At 39.1% G+C, this 19,441-nt stretch overlaps 1 protein-coding gene across 1 annotated transcript in view; it reads right to left on the reverse strand.

Moving 5' to 3' along the window:
* The window catches only part of CELF2 (CUGBP Elav-like family member 2), a 244,805-nt gene that overhangs the window by 42,951 nt on the left and 182,413 nt on the right, over positions 1 to 19,441 (reverse strand). The window contains exons 6-8 of the mRNA XM_074144550.1: positions 12,474 to 12,553; positions 7,412 to 7,570; positions 5,923 to 5,986 (exon numbers count right to left, since the gene is read on the reverse strand). Of these exons, the coding sequence (XP_074000651.1) occupies positions 5,923 to 5,986; positions 7,412 to 7,570; positions 12,474 to 12,553 (303 nt within the window). The remainder of the gene's footprint in view (positions 1 to 5,922; positions 5,987 to 7,411; positions 7,571 to 12,473; positions 12,554 to 19,441) is intronic.

Here is a 19,441-nt window from a genome sequence, read left to right on the forward strand (position 1 = left end):
CACTGGCTACATTTCAGTGACAATATATGTATGGAGAATATCAAAGTCAGCGGTGATTATCAGAGCCGTATCTGGATAGCTCATAAGCAGTTCCCACTAACTTGACTTTCTTCTCTTTGGAAATTTTATCCTTCCCAATTATTAGGATTTATTCCTTCTGAATTAAATTCTGACTGGCTGCACTTTAAAAAATGTGGATTAAGGTAAAATTGATCATCTCCAGGCCAAAAAGCAACTATTTGCTAACACTGACATCAGCCATTCTGGAAGCTGATGTTAAAAATGGGGGTAGAGGCTTCACTGCCTGTGTCTGAATGAGTGTGATGTTATTCCAGCAATATTCTAAGAATGAAGTAGACAGGAGACCTGAGCGCTATATCCATGAAACCTTATATACTCTGTGCCTACCTTTAGAAAAGCCGCTTATCGGAACAGTGCTTAAGGTACCCTGACCATTTAGTGTTTGATTTAGCAAAGCCTTAAAACAACTTATAAGTCCACATTTGATTCTGCCCTGTTTTTTAAGAGTACATGCTTAAATCCAGATGCAAGTTAGAGTTACTAGTTGACTCGCGTAGGATTTCATCACATTTTCAAGTTATGCATGCTCTAAACACATTCCTGGCAAGAAATACGCTTTTCCCAATTGAAACTTCCCCAGACCTAGTGGGGAAGATTCATCTAATCTAACTTTATCCAAATAAAAGTTACTTGCCCAGGCTCTTGTTATAGTCAAAGAGAGAGCGAGTGGATGATTCATCCAACGCTAAAATAGACAGATTAACCCCAGCCCTTGGTAGGATGAATTACAGCCTGGGAGTGACTTCATTGACATCACAGGGAGACCAGGCGCCTAATTTCCAAACTGCTGAGGTTCAGTGGGATGAATTCCACCCACAGAGGCACCGAGGCAATAAAAGCCCCTCTCCCTCCTTTTGCCGTCCATGGGATGCTCAGCCAGAGCTACAGTTCTTGTGCCCAGACTCGGCCAACCATGCACTTTTACCACCTGAATAAGCCACGTCTTGTAAACTGCCGAGCATTGGTTTTCGTCTCAAGGTGCTTCTCCTTCTCCTGTGAGAAGGAGCGACACGTGGATTGAGAACAGGCTCACTTGCTTCAAATTCTTCCTCTCCAAAAAATGCTAAATGGAGTTGTTTAATTTATTAGCTCAAAGAAGCCCCAAAACTAATTGTATGGGTTAAATTAAATAGGACTTTCAATGGAATTACTGTTACAAAAGCTCAATGTTTTTAGTCCCCGAGGTCAACATTTTCAAAACTGGTAGTTATCTTTGAGAAACAGCTATCTCCCTCGAGCTGGAAACAGTTTCTCAGTGACCTTTCCTTTTAATACAATATCCCTAAAGAGGTCATAGCAGGAGAAGCCCTTCTTCAGTATGGCTTTGCTGGAATGAAGCCACCAAAGAGTCAGAGGATATAAAGGATCCTTGGGCCAATGCAAAAGTATAGAGCTTTTGTGCAGATGGTCCTGGCTTCCAACCGGTCCCTCCAGATCCACTGAGCCAATCCAACAATTAGAGGAAAATATTCAGAAAGCAGAACCTTGCAGAGTTTCTCTCACCCATCTGCTCCTACAGATTCTGCAACAGGAGGAAATCTGGCTTGGGTAACAGAAGAAGGGTGAAATGGATTGAACAGGGCTCAGAAAAGGCCAGAAGTTCAACCCAAAGAGCAACCAAACTGTGAGAGAGTTTGGAAAGGACTGGAAAAAACCCCATACATTGGAAAAATATAAAAAGTCCCAGCTGTAGAGGGTTTAGGGATCTGAAAGCCAAAGCAAGAAAAGCCAAAAGCATGGTTTCTTCTCCTGCATGAGTCCAGAAAGCAAAATCAGCTGTCTGTTCAATGAAATTAAGAGAGTCCCTTTGTGTCTTTTATGAGTACTGAACATGTTTATATGTCCTGAATGGTCACACATACAGAAATATTTCTGTATGAGCAAATATTTATTCCTGCCAAAACACTTTACATTAATGGACAATAGAAAATCTTCATAGATAGTGTATTGTTGAACATTTTAATTTCCCACAATCACCCTATATAATATAAAACCTCCCTGTTTATACGGTCTGTATAGTACTTTCCAGGTTCTTAAACAGACAGGTTGGCTTAAATAACTGCAGCTTTTAGGACCTGATCCAGTGCCAGCCAAATTCAATGCAAACTTTCAGGCGACATCGATCTCCTTTGAACTAAGCTTCCCATATAATTTGTATATATTTGAAGGAGGAATCTTTTTTGCTTGAAAGGTTGCTAGTGCTTAATGTAGCTTGCATTGTCTTTTTAAAGACAATCAAATCACATAATGTAATTCATCTACATTATTAGCCTTCCCCAAAGACAAAGCCCAGGCTAGACACTGAGGCTTGAGAGGCAATGTGAGAGAAAGCATTGCCTTTAAATTAGCATTAGCAGATATCAGAGGAGGGGAGGAAAAGTGAGGAAGTGCTCACTATAAAATATAAACTTGACGATGGTATGTGCTTGCACGTTTTACAAAAGAAAGTGAAGCAGTTTGGCAAGGTAGGGTTAGCTCCTGTAATCAAGTTCAGGGGATTACTATAATACCAAAGGCATCATGATCAACTCTCCCAACTCTATTACCTGTCTTGACATATTACACTTTGGCTTGGCTCCTGAAATAAAACAATTTCATGAAAAACTAATTTTTCACTAGAAATGAAAAAACCTAAGCTGGTGAACCAAATGTGGAACCTTAAAACTTTGAAAGCTAGGTGGCAAACTACTACTTTTGGCCTCTTAGATTTTAATAATTTTAATATTAGTTAAATCAGTTTCATGACTTGCTTGGACTTGGTTTATGAACATAGGGTAAAGGCAACGCTGAAGATACAGTAGGGCCACTGGGCTGCTACAGCAAGAACAGCATTCACTTTTGGAGCTGGTGTTCTGCGTGATAATGTCTGTATTTTAGTGAGTTCTTGAGAAAAATCCCCATTTTATTTTGGATTGGATCCCCAGCTAACAAACAAACAAACAAAGAAACAAACAAACTCCAATTCTCTTCAACTGGAAATGCCTGAAACCCCCACTCCTTTCAAGAAAACCACATAAAAACTACTTTAACCAGACCGAGGCATGTTATTAGGGAAAGGGAATTTAAAACTTCACACTGGAGATCAGTGTCTTTGCTCTGCTAGGAAAGAAAATTGCTTTGATTTAAGAAGTAATATTGCTGAGGACTGCACAGCAAACATTTCTTCACATGTGTGGCGGGGTGTGTGTTGTGTCCTTTCTGCTCAGTACAGAAATGACATGGGCTTTACCAGTACAAATTAATACTTGCAGATCCAAAGGTCCCTAATTTTGGACAAGGGGGTGGCTGTATTAGAAGTTCCTAATTTAGCAAATCGTGACTTCATTGAGACTTAAGCACAAAAGAGGTGCTAGAGCCCTGACACATAAGTAAGACTGAAATTTCAATGTCGCGTGTGGCTTTTGATGAAACTTTTAGTGTCTGAATTCAGTGGTAAGGACACCCATTGACTTTAAAGATAAAAGTAGGACCCCTCAAACTCAAAAGTCAAAGAACTTGCAAGCTGCAATGACAGATCTTCTTTAGCACCTTATTCAATTGTGTCTAGATTTTACTCCTCACCTGGAAATACTTTTTTAATAGGCAAACTACACCCAATATGGAAATACTTATTAGATTCATTTTCGTAAAATGAACGTATATATAGCTTAAGTTAAAAAACTCTGGGCCTTTACAAACATTCAAGGATGGCTTCAGGAAGATCTTGCTGCAGACACATGAGTATTTTCTATTCCTTTAACAAAACATAATAAATGAATCTTTAATGTTAGATGCACAGCATAACATAGTACCACATGATTTCTGAGCAGAGGACATGAACTCTCTGTCCTAATGATGAAATAGTGCTTAGTCTTTGGCACTTTCGTGTAGAACTGCAGCTTGGAGAGAAATTTAATATCACTAATTTGACCTTGAACATCAAGGTGTAAGACTTACATATTTTGGGAAAAGAAAGGAGTAAACTTCAAGCTATTTTGATAACATGAATATAATATAAAAAATATATATTTTCTAGCAGAGGCAGTCAGTCATTAAATTATCTCATAGACGAGAGCATTAGCAATCTAATCTGTAGTCGAGAAGGCATATCCTTCAAGTAACAATGACAAGCCACTACATTTTCTTAAGATGATTTTCTACTAGAAACTCAAAACCATATGATTTTCAGAGAATAAATCACACCCCGGATTGAGAGCCCATCCTGAAATTACTGGACTAAAATTCTTAGTTTCAACACAGTTCATGGACATAAAGCTCAATCTACACTAACAGAGAGAACAGACAACAGAAAACTTCTAAGGTGCACATAATGCAATGGATATAACATTATTTTTCCTTGCTGCCTCAATTCTTTCATTTTGCAGACCTAACCAAATATGAAAACATTAAACACAATCTCTGAGCTCAAAGCCACTTCTAAAACTGCCAAGTATAAAACCGTTACTGAGCTGCTCTGTTCTGTTTATCATATTAAGATACATTTTTTTGATGAAAAAAATGCTAGATTGCAAGTGTAACATAATAGAGCCAGCAAGCACTGCCAGCAGGTCTGAGGAAGAGAGAATAATTCAGAGATATTGTCATCTGTAGGCCAATTTATATTGTCAGACAGCAGGTTCACATTAGTCTCTGATGTCACTGCAATAATGGCATAATATAACAATTGAGCAAAGAATACCTGTGGGGTATAGCTATACGGTGCGGTATATCTATACTTGTTAAAGTATTTCAGGATTCATTCAAAGCAGAAGCAGAAGCCCAGGATTAAAAGAAGAGTGAGAAAATGGTGTTCATAAAGACTTCTGAATATTTCAGCCCTTGTTTTGTGATGATGAAGCAAGCACAATGTTGTATTTCATTGATTCAGTGGGTTCATGATTAAAATAAACTAATGTAGCAATTTAGGGGTTTTGTGCTTCCTTTTTTTTTTTTTCCCTCTAACAAGAAAAAAAGCTTTTTAACAGTTTCTCGCGGCAGGCATAATGTGCATCTGTGCTCTGATTTACTGCACATGCTGCCTTCTCTAGCATCATGTTAAGTTAGGGTATCAGCATGGTAGGTCACACAGTGGGAGCGACCTTTTGCTAATCACTACACATCAGTTACTACTGGCACACCGCTCATTACTAAGAAACCTTCCAACTAGCTGGCTTTCAAATCCGCTTACACTTTGATTTTTTTTTTTTTCCCTTTTCTTTCTTTCTTTTTTTTTTTTTTCCCCCAGACTAAAGATTATACTTTTACATAAAAGCTTCTGTTGTGTAATTTTGTCAACTAGGGTTCCAAAGTCAAAAAGGCACCCAGTTAATTTTCTATGATTATAAAAGGAGCCTGAAAATTCATACTGAAGGTAGGCCTGTAATCTTGGGTTTCATTAAAAAGGTCAGAACATTTTTACTCACCACCTATTATTAAAATGTTTGAGGGCTGCCATTAATTTGATTTTTTTCAGGACCCAGAAATCTCACTGGAAATTAGAATGTAATCCTGCTGTTGCTTTACTGACACTTTTCATAGGGTAGGATACGGCTGCGGGGACTAAGAGCTCTCCTGCAATTTACAATTGGTTACTTTGGACAAATGGCAGGTGACTAATGCAAGACAAACTGTTTGCACAACCTGGGAGCACTGGGTTTAATTTCAGTTTCTGAAAGAGGGGAGAAAGTGTTTCTATTGACGTTGAACCGCGAGCTGTCCCCTGCCAGTACATCTGCCACATTTAATACACAACATGCTCCCCCCACCCCCGCCCCCCGCCAATGTGATTATTAGAGGTACAGAATTCAATAGCTTAAGAATACAAAACATAGCTGGAGCAAAACGAAATGGTTTTTAACTTACCGGCCATTTGCTGAATGCCGCTGAAGGCACCCAAGTTACTGGAGGAAGTTGCTTGCTGCAGAAGCTGCAAATTAACAACACAACACAGCAATCTATCTGACATTAATGTAACAAATGAAGATAAAACTAAAATGAGCTATCATTTCACATTTGGAGTATTTATGCTTTCCTTTACATTTATATAGTCTCTTGTTTCTGTCTATTGTTGGAATGAACATCCCTAGAGTCAATGCTGTAAATCCATATTAATGTCTAATCTCTATTAAGAAACACAGAGACACAAGGGAAACTCAATAACATTGCTGCTTTAAAACAATTAATCAATTTATTCTTTTTAACAACCAGGTGTTAAATCTATTTAAACCAACATAGCGTGACTAATTACAACCCTCTGTAGTCTAGTAGTTACCATAACTCATCTCTGTCAATCACAGTCCACTCTCCCCCACCCCCCTGAATTCAGTTTTTTCTTTATTATCTTTATGAATCAAGCACACAGACACTCATTAGACTGGTATTTATATATAACAATTTAGCCTACCTCAGTATTAATTAGCCTAGCTCAGTACTAATATATATATTTTTAATTGCCAGGTAAATTACTGTTTAAAATTATATCACTATACCAAATCATTGTATGCATACAAATTATGTATTTATGCACAGACAGTACATATATATTGATGCATTTATTTGTCTAGGTCGGAACCACCAGGAACTCTCCAAGTTATCCAAAATCTGCTCAACCAGACATCCCAAGCCCAAAGCCACAAAACACAGAGACTCCCTCTCAGCCGTGCTGCTGGGGAGTCTCTCTTGGTCACCCAGGACCTAAGGACATGGCTGTGGATTTCAGATTTCTCCAACAGGGGCAGCAGCCAATGTCTGTTTCTCATTTTACGAACAGACCAAGGAAAATACCATTTCAAAATTTATTAGAAACAAATGGCTTTCCCCTGCCGTCTTTGCTTTCTGTACAAGGTAGAACGAACCATGCATGTTTAACACTGACAGGACCACACATTAAAGTGAAAGCCATTTCCAAATGAAAATGTGGAATATTAGAGGACCAAACCACAACATTCTATTTTAGAGGCTGCACCGTATAGATATGGCCCCTCTAGTGTTCAGCTGCCTATCTGTCCTCCCCTAAGGAAGAACTTAAATTTTATTTGAGCTATAAAAAACAGACCCTAACATTCAAAAGAACAATAAAACTAATGGAATCAAATTTGATTTTGCAGCATGAGTAAACTTTAAACATTTGCCTTGGACAGCACGGACACATCTTGAAATGTTTATTCAAATTCTGTTTCTTGTTATTTATTTTTAGACCATGTGATAAACACACAGAGTTTTTTATACAGAAGAAGACATGCTACGTATCCTGGAGGACTTAATTTATCGCAGGGAATTTACTACAGCTGATTTGCCATGGTTATAAAATAAATACAGCATAATATAGCTGCCTCCTCCAAAATGAACTTACAGCTAGGTATTGTGGTGTGAGTCCTCCAAGACCTGTGAGGTTTCCCCAAGTGGCAGTATTGAGCTGTTGCATCTGCTGTGCCAACTGCTGCTGCAAACGCCGCTGCTCCTTGTCCTTTTGGGTATCGGCAAACTTCACCACGATTGGCGAAGAGCAGCCCTGCGGTTAGACAGATCGGGAAAGACAGAAGCGTTAAATCACACCGAGTCACTCTCGCATCGTGAGCTCAGCCATGTCCCATAGGGCCACTGGCAATGGCATGACCTGACTGCTCACCCTCTCTTTGTGAGTGGCATACGTAGGACCACAAGGACTAAGGTTTTCAGCTTCTTAGGAAAAGAGGCTACGCAGAAATTATTGATTCCCCAGTTCTTTTTATAAAGCACCTTTCCTCAGGCTCTCTTTTCCTTCCAGCTATCAAAATTGCTGCCAGAGACAGCTAAGTGTACCAGTCCTCTTTAATTAAGCTTCACAGCTGATGAGATGGACGTGATGCTTTGTCTGCAGTCTGTTTTCAAGGCATCGCCAAAGGGGGAGGTGTCCAACCTCCCTGCTGCCAGGGACCACACAGCCAACACCGCCCTGCCACCACGGTCTGGCTGTGCAGTCACACTCGGTGCAGCTGGCTTGTGTACCCTACATAAATAGACTGTGAGCAACTGATTTACTGAAGTGGCCATCCTCAGTGGGTCGCCAGTCCTTTGCATATCAAGGACCCTTAGTCCCGAGTCAGCACAAAGGGTGATGCTGCTAGGACAATTCACCCACGCATGGTCTGCTCCCAGAAACGCTTTGTATCAAGCACCCTTGAGATTTGAACAAAGGGCAGGATGCAGACTCAAAGTGACTAGTTCTGGTGACAGCAGCCCATTCCTGATTGCCACCATTTCTTCTATCGCTTCTACAAGGTTCTTATTACATGATATGGGAGGGCTGTAAGACATCTCAGGAAATAGGGAGGCTGTAAGAGAGAACTGGACATCTGGTCTGCAGCCTACTCTTCACCCTTGTCTGAGAGACCCTTGAGAAAGAAGCAGGAGGTCATGGACCAGATGGACTTTTGAGGTAACCCGGGTATTTCCCTTGGACTTCAGGTTGAGTATTCCTGGGCAAAGTCACTGGGAGAACGAGACATGAATATGAAAGATGTCTCTCTTGCGCTCGCTCTGTTTTTTTCCCCCGCTAACATATAAAAATATGTTTTCATATTTTAACCTTTCAAGTCTTCATTTTTTCAAATCAAATGAACAAACTATATACTACAATGATTCAATTCTTCAAATTAATTCAAGCATTTTGTGAGTCATAGAAACTGTCAATCCATTTCATACTGTTTTCCAGCTTCATAGGATCCAATGAATAATTTCCCTCCACCCGCCATGCTTTGTTTAACATTTCTTGTCTAACTTCAATCTGAACACAACGGTAGGAGTGAAAGGTGACTCAAGTCCAAAAACCACAGCAGCACTTCAGCCAAAGTGTATAGTGTGGGATGGGGAGTGGGGTTATAGTAAACCCAACTCTTCCCATGGCTGCTCTCAAAACATGGTGAACATCTTCAGAAAAGTTCCTGCCCTCTATTATTTACAAAAAACAGCCATGTACCTTTTCTCTGAAGAACCTCACACCAAGAGAAATGATAAGAATATTCACAATCAACAGACGAAATGATGAAATAAACCACAATAATAAAATCTCTTGTATGAAGACCTCCCATCAATACCGTTCCTTTCGAATTATCTTAGGAAATCATCACTTGCGATTTATTATTCCACCTCCAACTCCTTTCCTGTGCATTTCATTGTGAAAATGTCTTTCAGTGTTTCAGTGAAGAAGAAAGGAGATACGTACCACTCCAGCAATCAAATAAAGATTATGAAGGAGTCAGCTTGTTACACAATTACCTCTCTCCAGTGATTTTTATACTAACATTAAAAACAAGACTCTTTAAAAAAAAAGAAAGAAAAAGGAACCAGGGAGTGGAGGGTGTGAGAGAGATTTTTCTGATTTCGCTAATAAAAAAAGCAAGTTGTTTCTATTTAGTATGGTAGGTTTGGTAGCACTGGGCTAAGAACAACCAGAACTTACTGCCTTCTACCTAGATGTACAGGAGAATCAAGTCTATTTCCAAAGAAATAGAAATGAATTTCAAAGGAAGAAATATTATATGGCTATTTCAGTTATCAGTCCAGCAGCTCAGCATTCAACTCTACAGCTGACATCAAATTTATGAATGCTTAAATGTCAGTAAATCGTATAAAAACAATATCTCTGCAATTTATGAATCTATAATTCATTTTTTCACTGTCTGCTCTATATTTCATCACTTCATCATTTTCAAGAGAGCAAACATTCTGAAGACTGAAATTATATGTAGCAAGTGGCTCTATATGAGAAAAGGGTTGTTATTGTTGCATCAAATTTACTCCATGATAACAAATTAGTGTCTTCTACTGGTGCTGCATTTGAATGCCTTAAACAAACAAACAAAAAAACTCCACAGAAATGAGACAGAAGAGCAAAAACTTAGAGCAGCAATTATATTTTTAAAATCAGTTGATTTAACCAGGTCAGAAAGTCAGGTGGAAAGAGCACTAAGAGAATTCATTATTCTAGGAGACGTGTTCATCTGGACATGAACATCTCCATTGTTCTTCCATAGCCCACTTTGAAAATTCATCTTGGTCAATGATGCGTGCCAAAGAATGGAAAATTATGAAATCGGAAAAAGAATTCTGCAGTAATTGAGTTGAAATATAATTGTGTACTACATATTGTTCTCTCAGCCCACTTTCATTTGTAAAACGCATGAAACAAAAGTGTCCAAGGACCACTCTTTCAGGCTGGGGGTTGAGATTTAACACCAGCTAACCCAAGTTGGTTAGTGTGGGAAAAAATGAGCAAAATTGTTTAGCTTAAAGAATGATTTCTGTTTTATGCTCTTCCATTTTCTGTCTTGAGAGGAAGATCCCAGCACATACATAAGGTGCATCTCCTTTCCTCATTCAATGGCACGGTATCTCCACCCCATGTAGTGCCATTTTGCTCCCAACAGCTGGTGCTACCTTTATATTTTTATTTGTGTTGGCAAGATGGGACATAGAGACCCTGTTGAGTCCCTCGCCCACAGAGCTGGAGGGTGTACTGCTTCTCTCCAAGAAGGGACTCTCAGCCTAAGCTCAACTGACGCTAAGACCCACATGTTCAAAGTGCAAAATATTTGGAATTGTCTTGCCTATTTGGGGATCTAATTGATGGCATCTCTAAAGGTGTTGAGAAGTATGTTGATCCAAGACTAACTATTCTACAGAACTAACATCAACAGGAACATCACATCAAAACGCAGCCTCTTGTGGAGTACTGCACACAACAGGAAAATGGGAGAATTTGTCTAGGAGGTATTATCTCTTTAATTTTACCATCTTCTGAAGTAGAGCTGTGTAAAATTCATTTTGCTAGACAGAAAAATACATTAAAACACATGGAAAATATAGGTAAAGCACAATATTACCAATAAACATCTCCTTTTTATTTGGAATCAAACCCAGCAAAACATATAGATCTGAATTAATGGAGCAGTGCATGGCAGACAAATTACTACGAGTATCATTTCGAGACTCAAAGTGGCATTTTTTTCACAATATACTGTCAGACTGCATAGATTGTGTAACATCAGCTTCCTAGTAAAGATCATTTCAATTATTCTCATCTCATTGGCGGATTCTCATCTAAAACTGTATGCTCAGGGTCTAAAAATGCATTGCACTGAAAAGAAAACACATCGATTATAAAAGAAGCTCAACCAAATTCAAACGTGATGTTTGGAAAGACAATAGCTTTGCAATGCCGATATCATTACTTGTAGTATACAGGAAACAGTTAGTGACATTTTCATGCACTGGCTTGATTTTTATCTTCTCCTCCTTCTCCTCTCTCCACCCTCCCACCCCTGCTCTCCCCCCTTGCCTCGTTACACAAAGCAGCTCAACGACATGACGCAATAATGATTGTTTAGCACCCAGCATGCTTTGGGAGACTAGAGCATTGCAAAGAAAAATCACTGAGAAAAAATAAAAATAAAAATTGAAAGGTCCTGGTGAAAAAATAAATAAAAAAAGAAACAAGTGCACATAACATCAATGCCACCTCTGAGAAAAATCATCACTACACAAAGATACAGTATACATAATACAGTATAACATGCACTCTCCAATGATAAGCTAGAAGATCCAGAGTAAGTAAAGACTTCATACTTGTGCGGTTTTTTGTGCAAAATTCTGAAAGACCATGACAAAAATCACAGACTGAAAAAAATTTTGAGATTGCCAGACAAGCCGTGGCATTCGATAACCGCTCCAATGAATGGACCATTAGCCTGCAGCTATAGCCACATTAAGTGAACAGGTTTAAAGTTTTGTGTTGCTCATCACGACAAAACACGAGGCCGTAAAGGCAGTTTGGGAGGAAACAGAGTGTTGCTTGTGAGGGGCTGGCCACAACAGTGCTCTGCAGAAAGTGCCACACTTCAATATGCTCTGTCATCATTAGCATTTTTATTGGCTACATGAAGACGGACAAATTATATTAACTTAAAAAGAGATTCTATTTGCAGAAAAACACATGCACTAGTAACTCAGCGTGGCCAGGTGAAATCTCCTGAGCTTTTTCTCAGAGCAGCGCAAACCACAATACTTAAAAATCTATTTAAAGGAAACTAAGATTTATTTTCTTTGGGGGTGTGTATGTTAATATTAAAGGTAATTTACTCATCAGATACACTCTGAATATGACTGAGGAGCGGTATTCACAGCATTTTTATTTTCTGCTGAATGCCACCGAAAACAGGATGAAGAGCCATGTTTGGATACCACACAGCAACCTTATCGTGCGCTTTCAGGTCATTAAGAAAAATAAGCTGCACAAAGAGAGGTGGAGTGAGTTGGTAAAAAGTTTAAATCTGTGATTGTCATGTGTCTGATCTGGTCCAGGAGAGCATGGCTTTACCATTCGCAATCATTTGCACAAAGAAAACAAAGAAAGGGCAAATGATACAGTACTGTACCTCCATGGTCTGAGACTGGTGCATGGCTTTGATTGCATTCTGTGCCATTGCCCTTGTAGAAAATGTGACAAACGCACAGCCTGTGGGAACAAGGGGACAGGGAGCAGGAAAGACAAAAAACAACAAGACAAAAGGGTTGGACGCTTGTTAAACCAACACAGTCTACGAGAACGGCCACAAGACGACACTGTTCTCAGTAGTACATAAAAATAAACAACTTCTCTAGTTTATTTATCGACAGTGCTGACTTGCTAATCTGACCATAGATGAAAGAAAAAAAACCTAGGTGGGGATGGGTGAGGAGAAAGGGTTTTTTCCTTTAATTTGTTTGTTGTTGTTGTTTTGGGTTGTGTTTTTTTTTTTTTTTTCTTTTTTTTCTTTTTGGTTCTTTAGCCACAGGGTTTCACGTAAGTAAGGCTTTTATGTACAGCTTGGATTGCATAGTTTAGTCTATTCAGGCCATGCATTAACAATTGCTTGCTATCGCTTTTGTGAAGGTAAATTGTGGATAGTAGTTAAATGACTGGCATCACTGGCAGCTGAACTGGGAATTTAGTAAAGGTGTCCATAATGTCACATATTTCTGTGATGCACCAAGAACAACCATACAAATAAGGATGAGAAAAACTCCACTGTGTAGCCTGCGACTAAGTGTGAAAAGACTCAGACAAAAATCAGTAATGTAGGTGGAATCTGTTTTACCTCAAACCAGGACAAATCTCAACACTTAAGAAAAAAAACATATTAAAAATAAAAATCTTTATGATTTTTGTTTCTCGGAGTCCTAGGTACAAGTCGAATTCTTTGTTCTATGAAAGCTACCACCAACTTGAACAATTCTGAAGTTATGTGCATGAATAACTGAAAAATCACTTTTCTCCCTCCTCAGCCTTTTAAATCATAATGAAAAGCCAGTAGGCTAATGCCTGGGCTATTTTTCCATCCTTTTAGTATTGTCAGTCATACCTACATTGGGCATGGTACAGGTCAACTTTTTTTAGTACAGGACTCACTGGCCTTTTGACTAATAAAAACATTGCCTTCTGAGATTTACATTTTATTCTTCATGCACCCTTGGGCATCTTAAAGAAAAAGACTGTGAAATTAATGCAGATTCAGGCTGATTTTGTAATAATACCATGGCACACTAAAAGCTTAGCTGAAGCAACACAGACTTATTTCACTTGTGATCTCTAATGACTTTAAAAGTGCATTGATTTTCAGCTCCCTTAGCCTTGCACAGTTTGAACTTAGGTTTCAGAGAATAATTTAGTGTTCCACTCAATTTCCTCAAAACATTATTATTATTACTACTTAAAAGATTTCCAAATGAAGCAAATCTAAGCACTGAGAGGCTAAAGCATATTGTCATTTTAGAGCTAATGCATGAAAGCTACACTCTGGCATCAAAAATACAATATTGTTGCCCCTGTGGCCAATGGGCAAAATAAACCATTTTGCAATCCAACAAGCAACAGATTGTTTGGTTTATGCAAATCAATTTGAGGCATAAAATACCTTTTCTTTTTCGCTCCCTGTGTACCTGGTAAGATTATCAAGTCAAGACTGTATTCACATTTTAATCAAACAACAGTAAGAGAAAGCAATGCCTGATCATTACCCAAAAGCACTACATCTAGTCATGAAAATAAAGTCAATGCATTTTTGCATCATGCGGTTTTGTTTTTGTTTTTTTTTTTTTTTTCTCTTTAATGTAAAGGCCCTTCATACAGGAGAACCTGAACTGGCTTGCGTACTCTGGCTGATAAGTGAGCATGATAAATTCAGAAGTCAGAATTCTTTTATGCAAACTTCATGGTAGCGTTATGACTCTACATATTTCTCAGGTAACACAACAGCCGATGATGTCTTACTGCTGTTTAGCCACACCACGTGTTGCTGTACTATCCTTATTCATCAACAAATTTCTGTCAAAGAAACTGATGTAACAAAACAGCTTTCTGTACAGCAATCTAGACAAAATGTGCAGTAGAAGGGTAAATAAACTACAGTACCTCTGCTAGATTCCATATTGCTGCTGTGCACTAAAATTAAAAAGGCCCAAATTTACCATCAAAGTAATCTCTCTTAAAACCATTTTTGTTATTATCATTAACAGAGGAAATAACACCAAGGGTTTTCATTTATCGTCTTGCAAATTCAATGGGGGATGAGCACAAATAGAGATATAATGGAGGGCAGGCAAGAAACCCCATACAGAGCCTTGAATAATATTGTTTATAATGGTCAAGAAACTGCTTCATTCACTTCTTTCGCTCTCATTATCCAGGAGTGTGTACCATAGTGACAATTACTGAATGGAGGTTTAGAATGCATAAGAAGCATGTAAAATGTCAACAAAAATCAATAAGACACAGTTTATGCATTTATCACAATTTCTACCCAGCAGTACTGCTGTAAGTAACTTACTGAGAGATGTTGCAATTAGCAGGTCTCAAAAGAAATGTGAATCAGCAGAGAAATAAAGCTGCACTCCTCTCAAGATAAAGCAGGCTCTCTCTTCCCTCCCCCATGCTTTTTCTCTTTTTAACCACAAAGCTCAGCTGTTGGGGACTTTCAGCGCCCAACGCTGCCGCAAAACCTCCCTCCTCATTCCTCAGCCCAAATCCATTTGCGTGGACGCCGTTGCCTTTGTCGTGGAGTGAAAAGACCTCCGTAGCAGATCTCTGTAAAGCGCCATATAGCGCACTACCAATTTAAAAGAAACTTGTTCTCTGGGCAAGGGGAATGCCTGATGAATGAGGTTATGTGGCTTGAATATGAGCATTTGGAAACAGCATTCCACAGAGAAGACGGGACTGCATTTTAATTACGGTTTGCCAGCCAGAGGCTACAAGGTTAGGTCCCCTTGTTATCTCCAGTCAGCAGGCCATTTCCCACCGATGGACAGTGGCCATTTGCACAGTAAATACCCGATTTGCCTCAATAACTATGGTAAAAATTCAGTAGAAAACCTTATTTCTAAATTATTGGAAAACCTAGACTTTCAGTTGTTACCATCAAGCACCCCAATTAAATGTTAGCTAATTTAACCATCTTTCCAGACATTATTACATGTATTCACATTCAAGGGTTATTTATTCAGCTATCAAACTTGGACACTCACACACAAAATTTGTATATTTATTATGTGTGCACATGTATTTTATTATGTGTGAAACATGGGATCATATTTATTTTATTATGTGTGATCCATGGGATCCTTTCCCTCATGACCAGACTGCCACGCTGGAGGGGAGCTAAGCCTGTATTACAGGATTCAGTCCACTTAATTACTGAACTTGCATATATAATTTAGGTGTTCAGAGAAGCTTCTTCTCAGATGCTTGTATTCTCCGCCACAGTCAATCGCAGCACCTTTATTTTCCTATATGGGGTACATATGCACTTAAGAGGATGGTTTCATTGCGCACCTGGAATTTAATCAGAAGTTATTTTCTAAGGACACTAGATTTCACTTGTTTAAGCCAGATGAGCTCTGCCTGGACCATCCTGCACTCCTGCTGCAGCAGTTTCTGAGGGGTTGGGCAAAGCCTTTCCAGCATAGTCTCACTCACTATATCTCATGGATAGAGGTGATCTTTTGGGAACATACTGCCAGTTTCAGGACTGTAAATCACAATATAAGATGACAAGGCTAATCAGATTTCATGCCTCATGGTGCAAGGAAACAAGAAAGTTTTCTGTGGCCTCTTACCTCATCCTGTGAAACACTACATTGATTGTCGTGGCATGGGCCAAGGTCTTCTTGACCAACAGCTACAAGCAAACTACTTCTGTTCTACCACACTGAATTCTGATACTTCAATTACTCCCTTCTTCTCCCAATCTCTCTGGGAGAGAAAATGTGGAGACAGGGATATTTTTACAGCTAATGCCTTGAAATTATTTTGTTTTGTACCACCAGCTACCTCAGCTCAAAAAAAAAGAAAAATCCTTTTGTAAATACGGCCAACCTGCAAGTCACCTTGCAATTATTTATCACCTCTGGTTTCAAAATGTCAGGGATCACTAACAGAAACAAAAGGGGAGGGAGAAAGGAGCTCTAAGAGTTTTAGTTGCTTCTCCAAAGCTGCCTTCTAATCCCCTGCACCAGATAAATGATTGACTGGCGAAAGGCTTCTCAAAGTAATTTCCTCCTGTGGGCAGAATCAGAGGGAAGCACCCAGCCCTGCCGCAGAGGAGATTTTAGAGCACATTATCACATTTGCCATCTCGGCTGACAGAACATCTAAACTCACAGGGCTAGTCCTTAACCCCCTCCCACCCTCAAATGAAAAAGAATTTTGAAAAGGATGCAAAATTAGAAAAGCTTCCTCCTCAACCCGTGCTGTCCCAAACCTAGGGCTCAATGCTCGAACGATTGAATTATTTGAAATATTTAAAAATGCTCATCACTGCCCTATTTCAGCTCCTGCTTCACTCACTTCTTCTCATCTCAGGCTTTCATAGACTGTTTTGAAATGTTCAGTCAGCAGTTCATGCACGTCTAACATCACGTCAATACTTGCGAACTGCAAGTGAAATAGAACGTTTTTAAGTATGGAGGCCTCTAGGTAAGTGGTCTGATTTTGTACATACACAAGAAACCTCCCACATAAAACTACTGTGGTCTACCAGAGGTTTTAAAGCCCCCACACCCTCAGTGAAGCCAAAGGGAGATGCAAAACCCCTAGACATTTTTGAATCAGGCCTAGAGATAAAAATGGAAGTTTAAAAACCATAGCTTTAAAGTTCTGGAGATGAAAGAACGGCAGATGTAATCAATTTTTTGAAAAAAAAAAGAAAAAGTGACCCCTCTGACACAGAAGAAGGCTCAAGCGATTTTCAAAGTCATCCGAGCAATCGCAGTACTAGGTATGGTGTTTGCACAGCCAGTGGTGAAATGGTTGCATTCCAACTTCCTACTTCACAGTAATCAAGGTTTTTCTTCACTTTCTGTGAAGAAACAATAGTGAAAAGCTGCCAGAATCCTCCTGCAAGAAGTATTTGGGATCCTCTGAGATGAAAGCTTCTATTTAAAGAAAAGATAAGGCTCAAATGAAAAGCTATGGAAATTGAAGCATGATAAAAATAAGCTCTAGTTGTGTTAAAATATTTCTAGCTGAGACTGCAAAGTAGACATTCCCTTTTCTACGCTATGCTAATATAGCACAGTCTGAAGGAAGAAGGACCAGCCTGGGAAACAGCCTTCTAATGAAGACATCACACAAAAATCTTAGTGGTTAAAACACATTTCAGCTACAAATTAAGACATTGAATTGTTTATTGTACAGACATTTGGTCATTAGGTATCGCTTAAGACACACAACGACAGGTCTGAGACCAAGTGCAACAACTCAGCCCAAAGTAAAGTGTTTTGAAAGAGTCAAGAGTGAAGCTCTTTAGCTTACGCGTATCAGGCACATAAAGGTAACAGCAGGCACATCCTGTAAACATGCCTCATCCCTTTGGCTTTACTGACTTCTCTTGGCTATCGACCAGATGACAGATTCTAGATTTTAAATTTCCTGAAGTTCATGGTTCCCTTGAAGCGTTTCTAATTGGACAGTCAATTAACCACCCTGCAAAGTATAGGTCTCAGTAACTGGAATTTACACAAAGCCAGAATCAAACGGGTACCAAAGACCACACTGTCTAACAATGCCTTGATGATCCTCTTGTTGGAATAAAAAAAACTCTTGTAAATGATTTCATTTCAGACTTCCCTCTGGGGAGGGACTGCTGCGAAGATGCAGTAATGGAGACCTGAGATGCAGAGCTCCTGGCTAAAGGCCAGCAGAGACCTTAGTCACTTGGATGCGTTCCTTCCTGCCCAGCTTTGAAAGAGTTTCACCAGGGGAAAAAAAGAAAATTGAATGTGCCATAATGATTGAAAAAAATTAAAATGTTACCATTTAACAGCAGAAGAAATAAGGCATGGAGGTACTTCTGAAGAGCAACTAAAAATACAGCACTTCCACCACGCTTGTTTCCCGTGGCCCCTAATCCAGGCTTTTCCCATGGCTGGCACTTCACATTACTTTAGCTCATGAAAGGGCAGTAAATATCCATAAGAAAAACCAAACAGGCATAAAATCTCCTCATCTACCATTCACTGCAATTAATTATGATGCAAATACTAATTTTCTTTTACTAAATCATCTAGAAAACCCCTGAATCTGAAAGTTATGAATGGATTTTCATGAAATTAAATTGCCTGACCATGGTATAACTCTCCATGCCATTTCTAACCTGCTCTTAAAGCAAAGCAAGAAAAAAAATCCCCTGTAATCAATGTCTGCAGAAATGTTCACTTGTCCCGTGTGCCTGGCGATGTTTTGTTAAAAAAAAATAATCATACAATTAGGAGCCTAGAAGATGTAGGAATATGCATGTAGAGCAATTCCACAATTTTCATGGTATATCCAACGGTCTGTACATGTTATTAGAGGTTTTTTCAGTGCATCCTATTAACCCAGTTGACATCTTTCTGGTATCTGTTATATAAATCTGCACTTAGCAATACAGCAGAATAATTTGCTGTGTGCTGCTCCTGTGATAAGGATAAGAGGATTTTTTTTATCATCATTATGGACGGTAATAATTCCTAGAGTGATACAGAGATATTGATCCACTGATCTAAAAAAAAAAAAAAAAAGCATTTTACAAAGGCAGAGGAGCATCACTGTCCTTATTTTAAGGAATGGGATAAGGGAGAGCTGATTTGAGACCAACTCACCTACTGTCAATACAGCACATCAGTGGCACAGCTACAAATCAAAAGTGGGGTATTTCTGGCTATTTTTGCACACTCCAGCTATCCTCACATGGCTGTCTGTGTTGGCATCTGTGGTCACGTAGACATTACACAGTGCTAGGAGTCAGGAGGTCTGAAACTTTCCTTAAGCCATTTACAATAAGTGATTTAAAATCTTAATCATCTGAGGCAGTTCACTTCTGCTTTT

The sequence above is a fragment of the Numenius arquata genome, chromosome 2, assembly GCF_964106895.1.
Source record: "Numenius arquata chromosome 2, bNumArq3.hap1.1, whole genome shotgun sequence".
NCBI lineage: Eukaryota > Metazoa > Chordata > Aves > Charadriiformes > Scolopacidae > Numenius > Numenius arquata.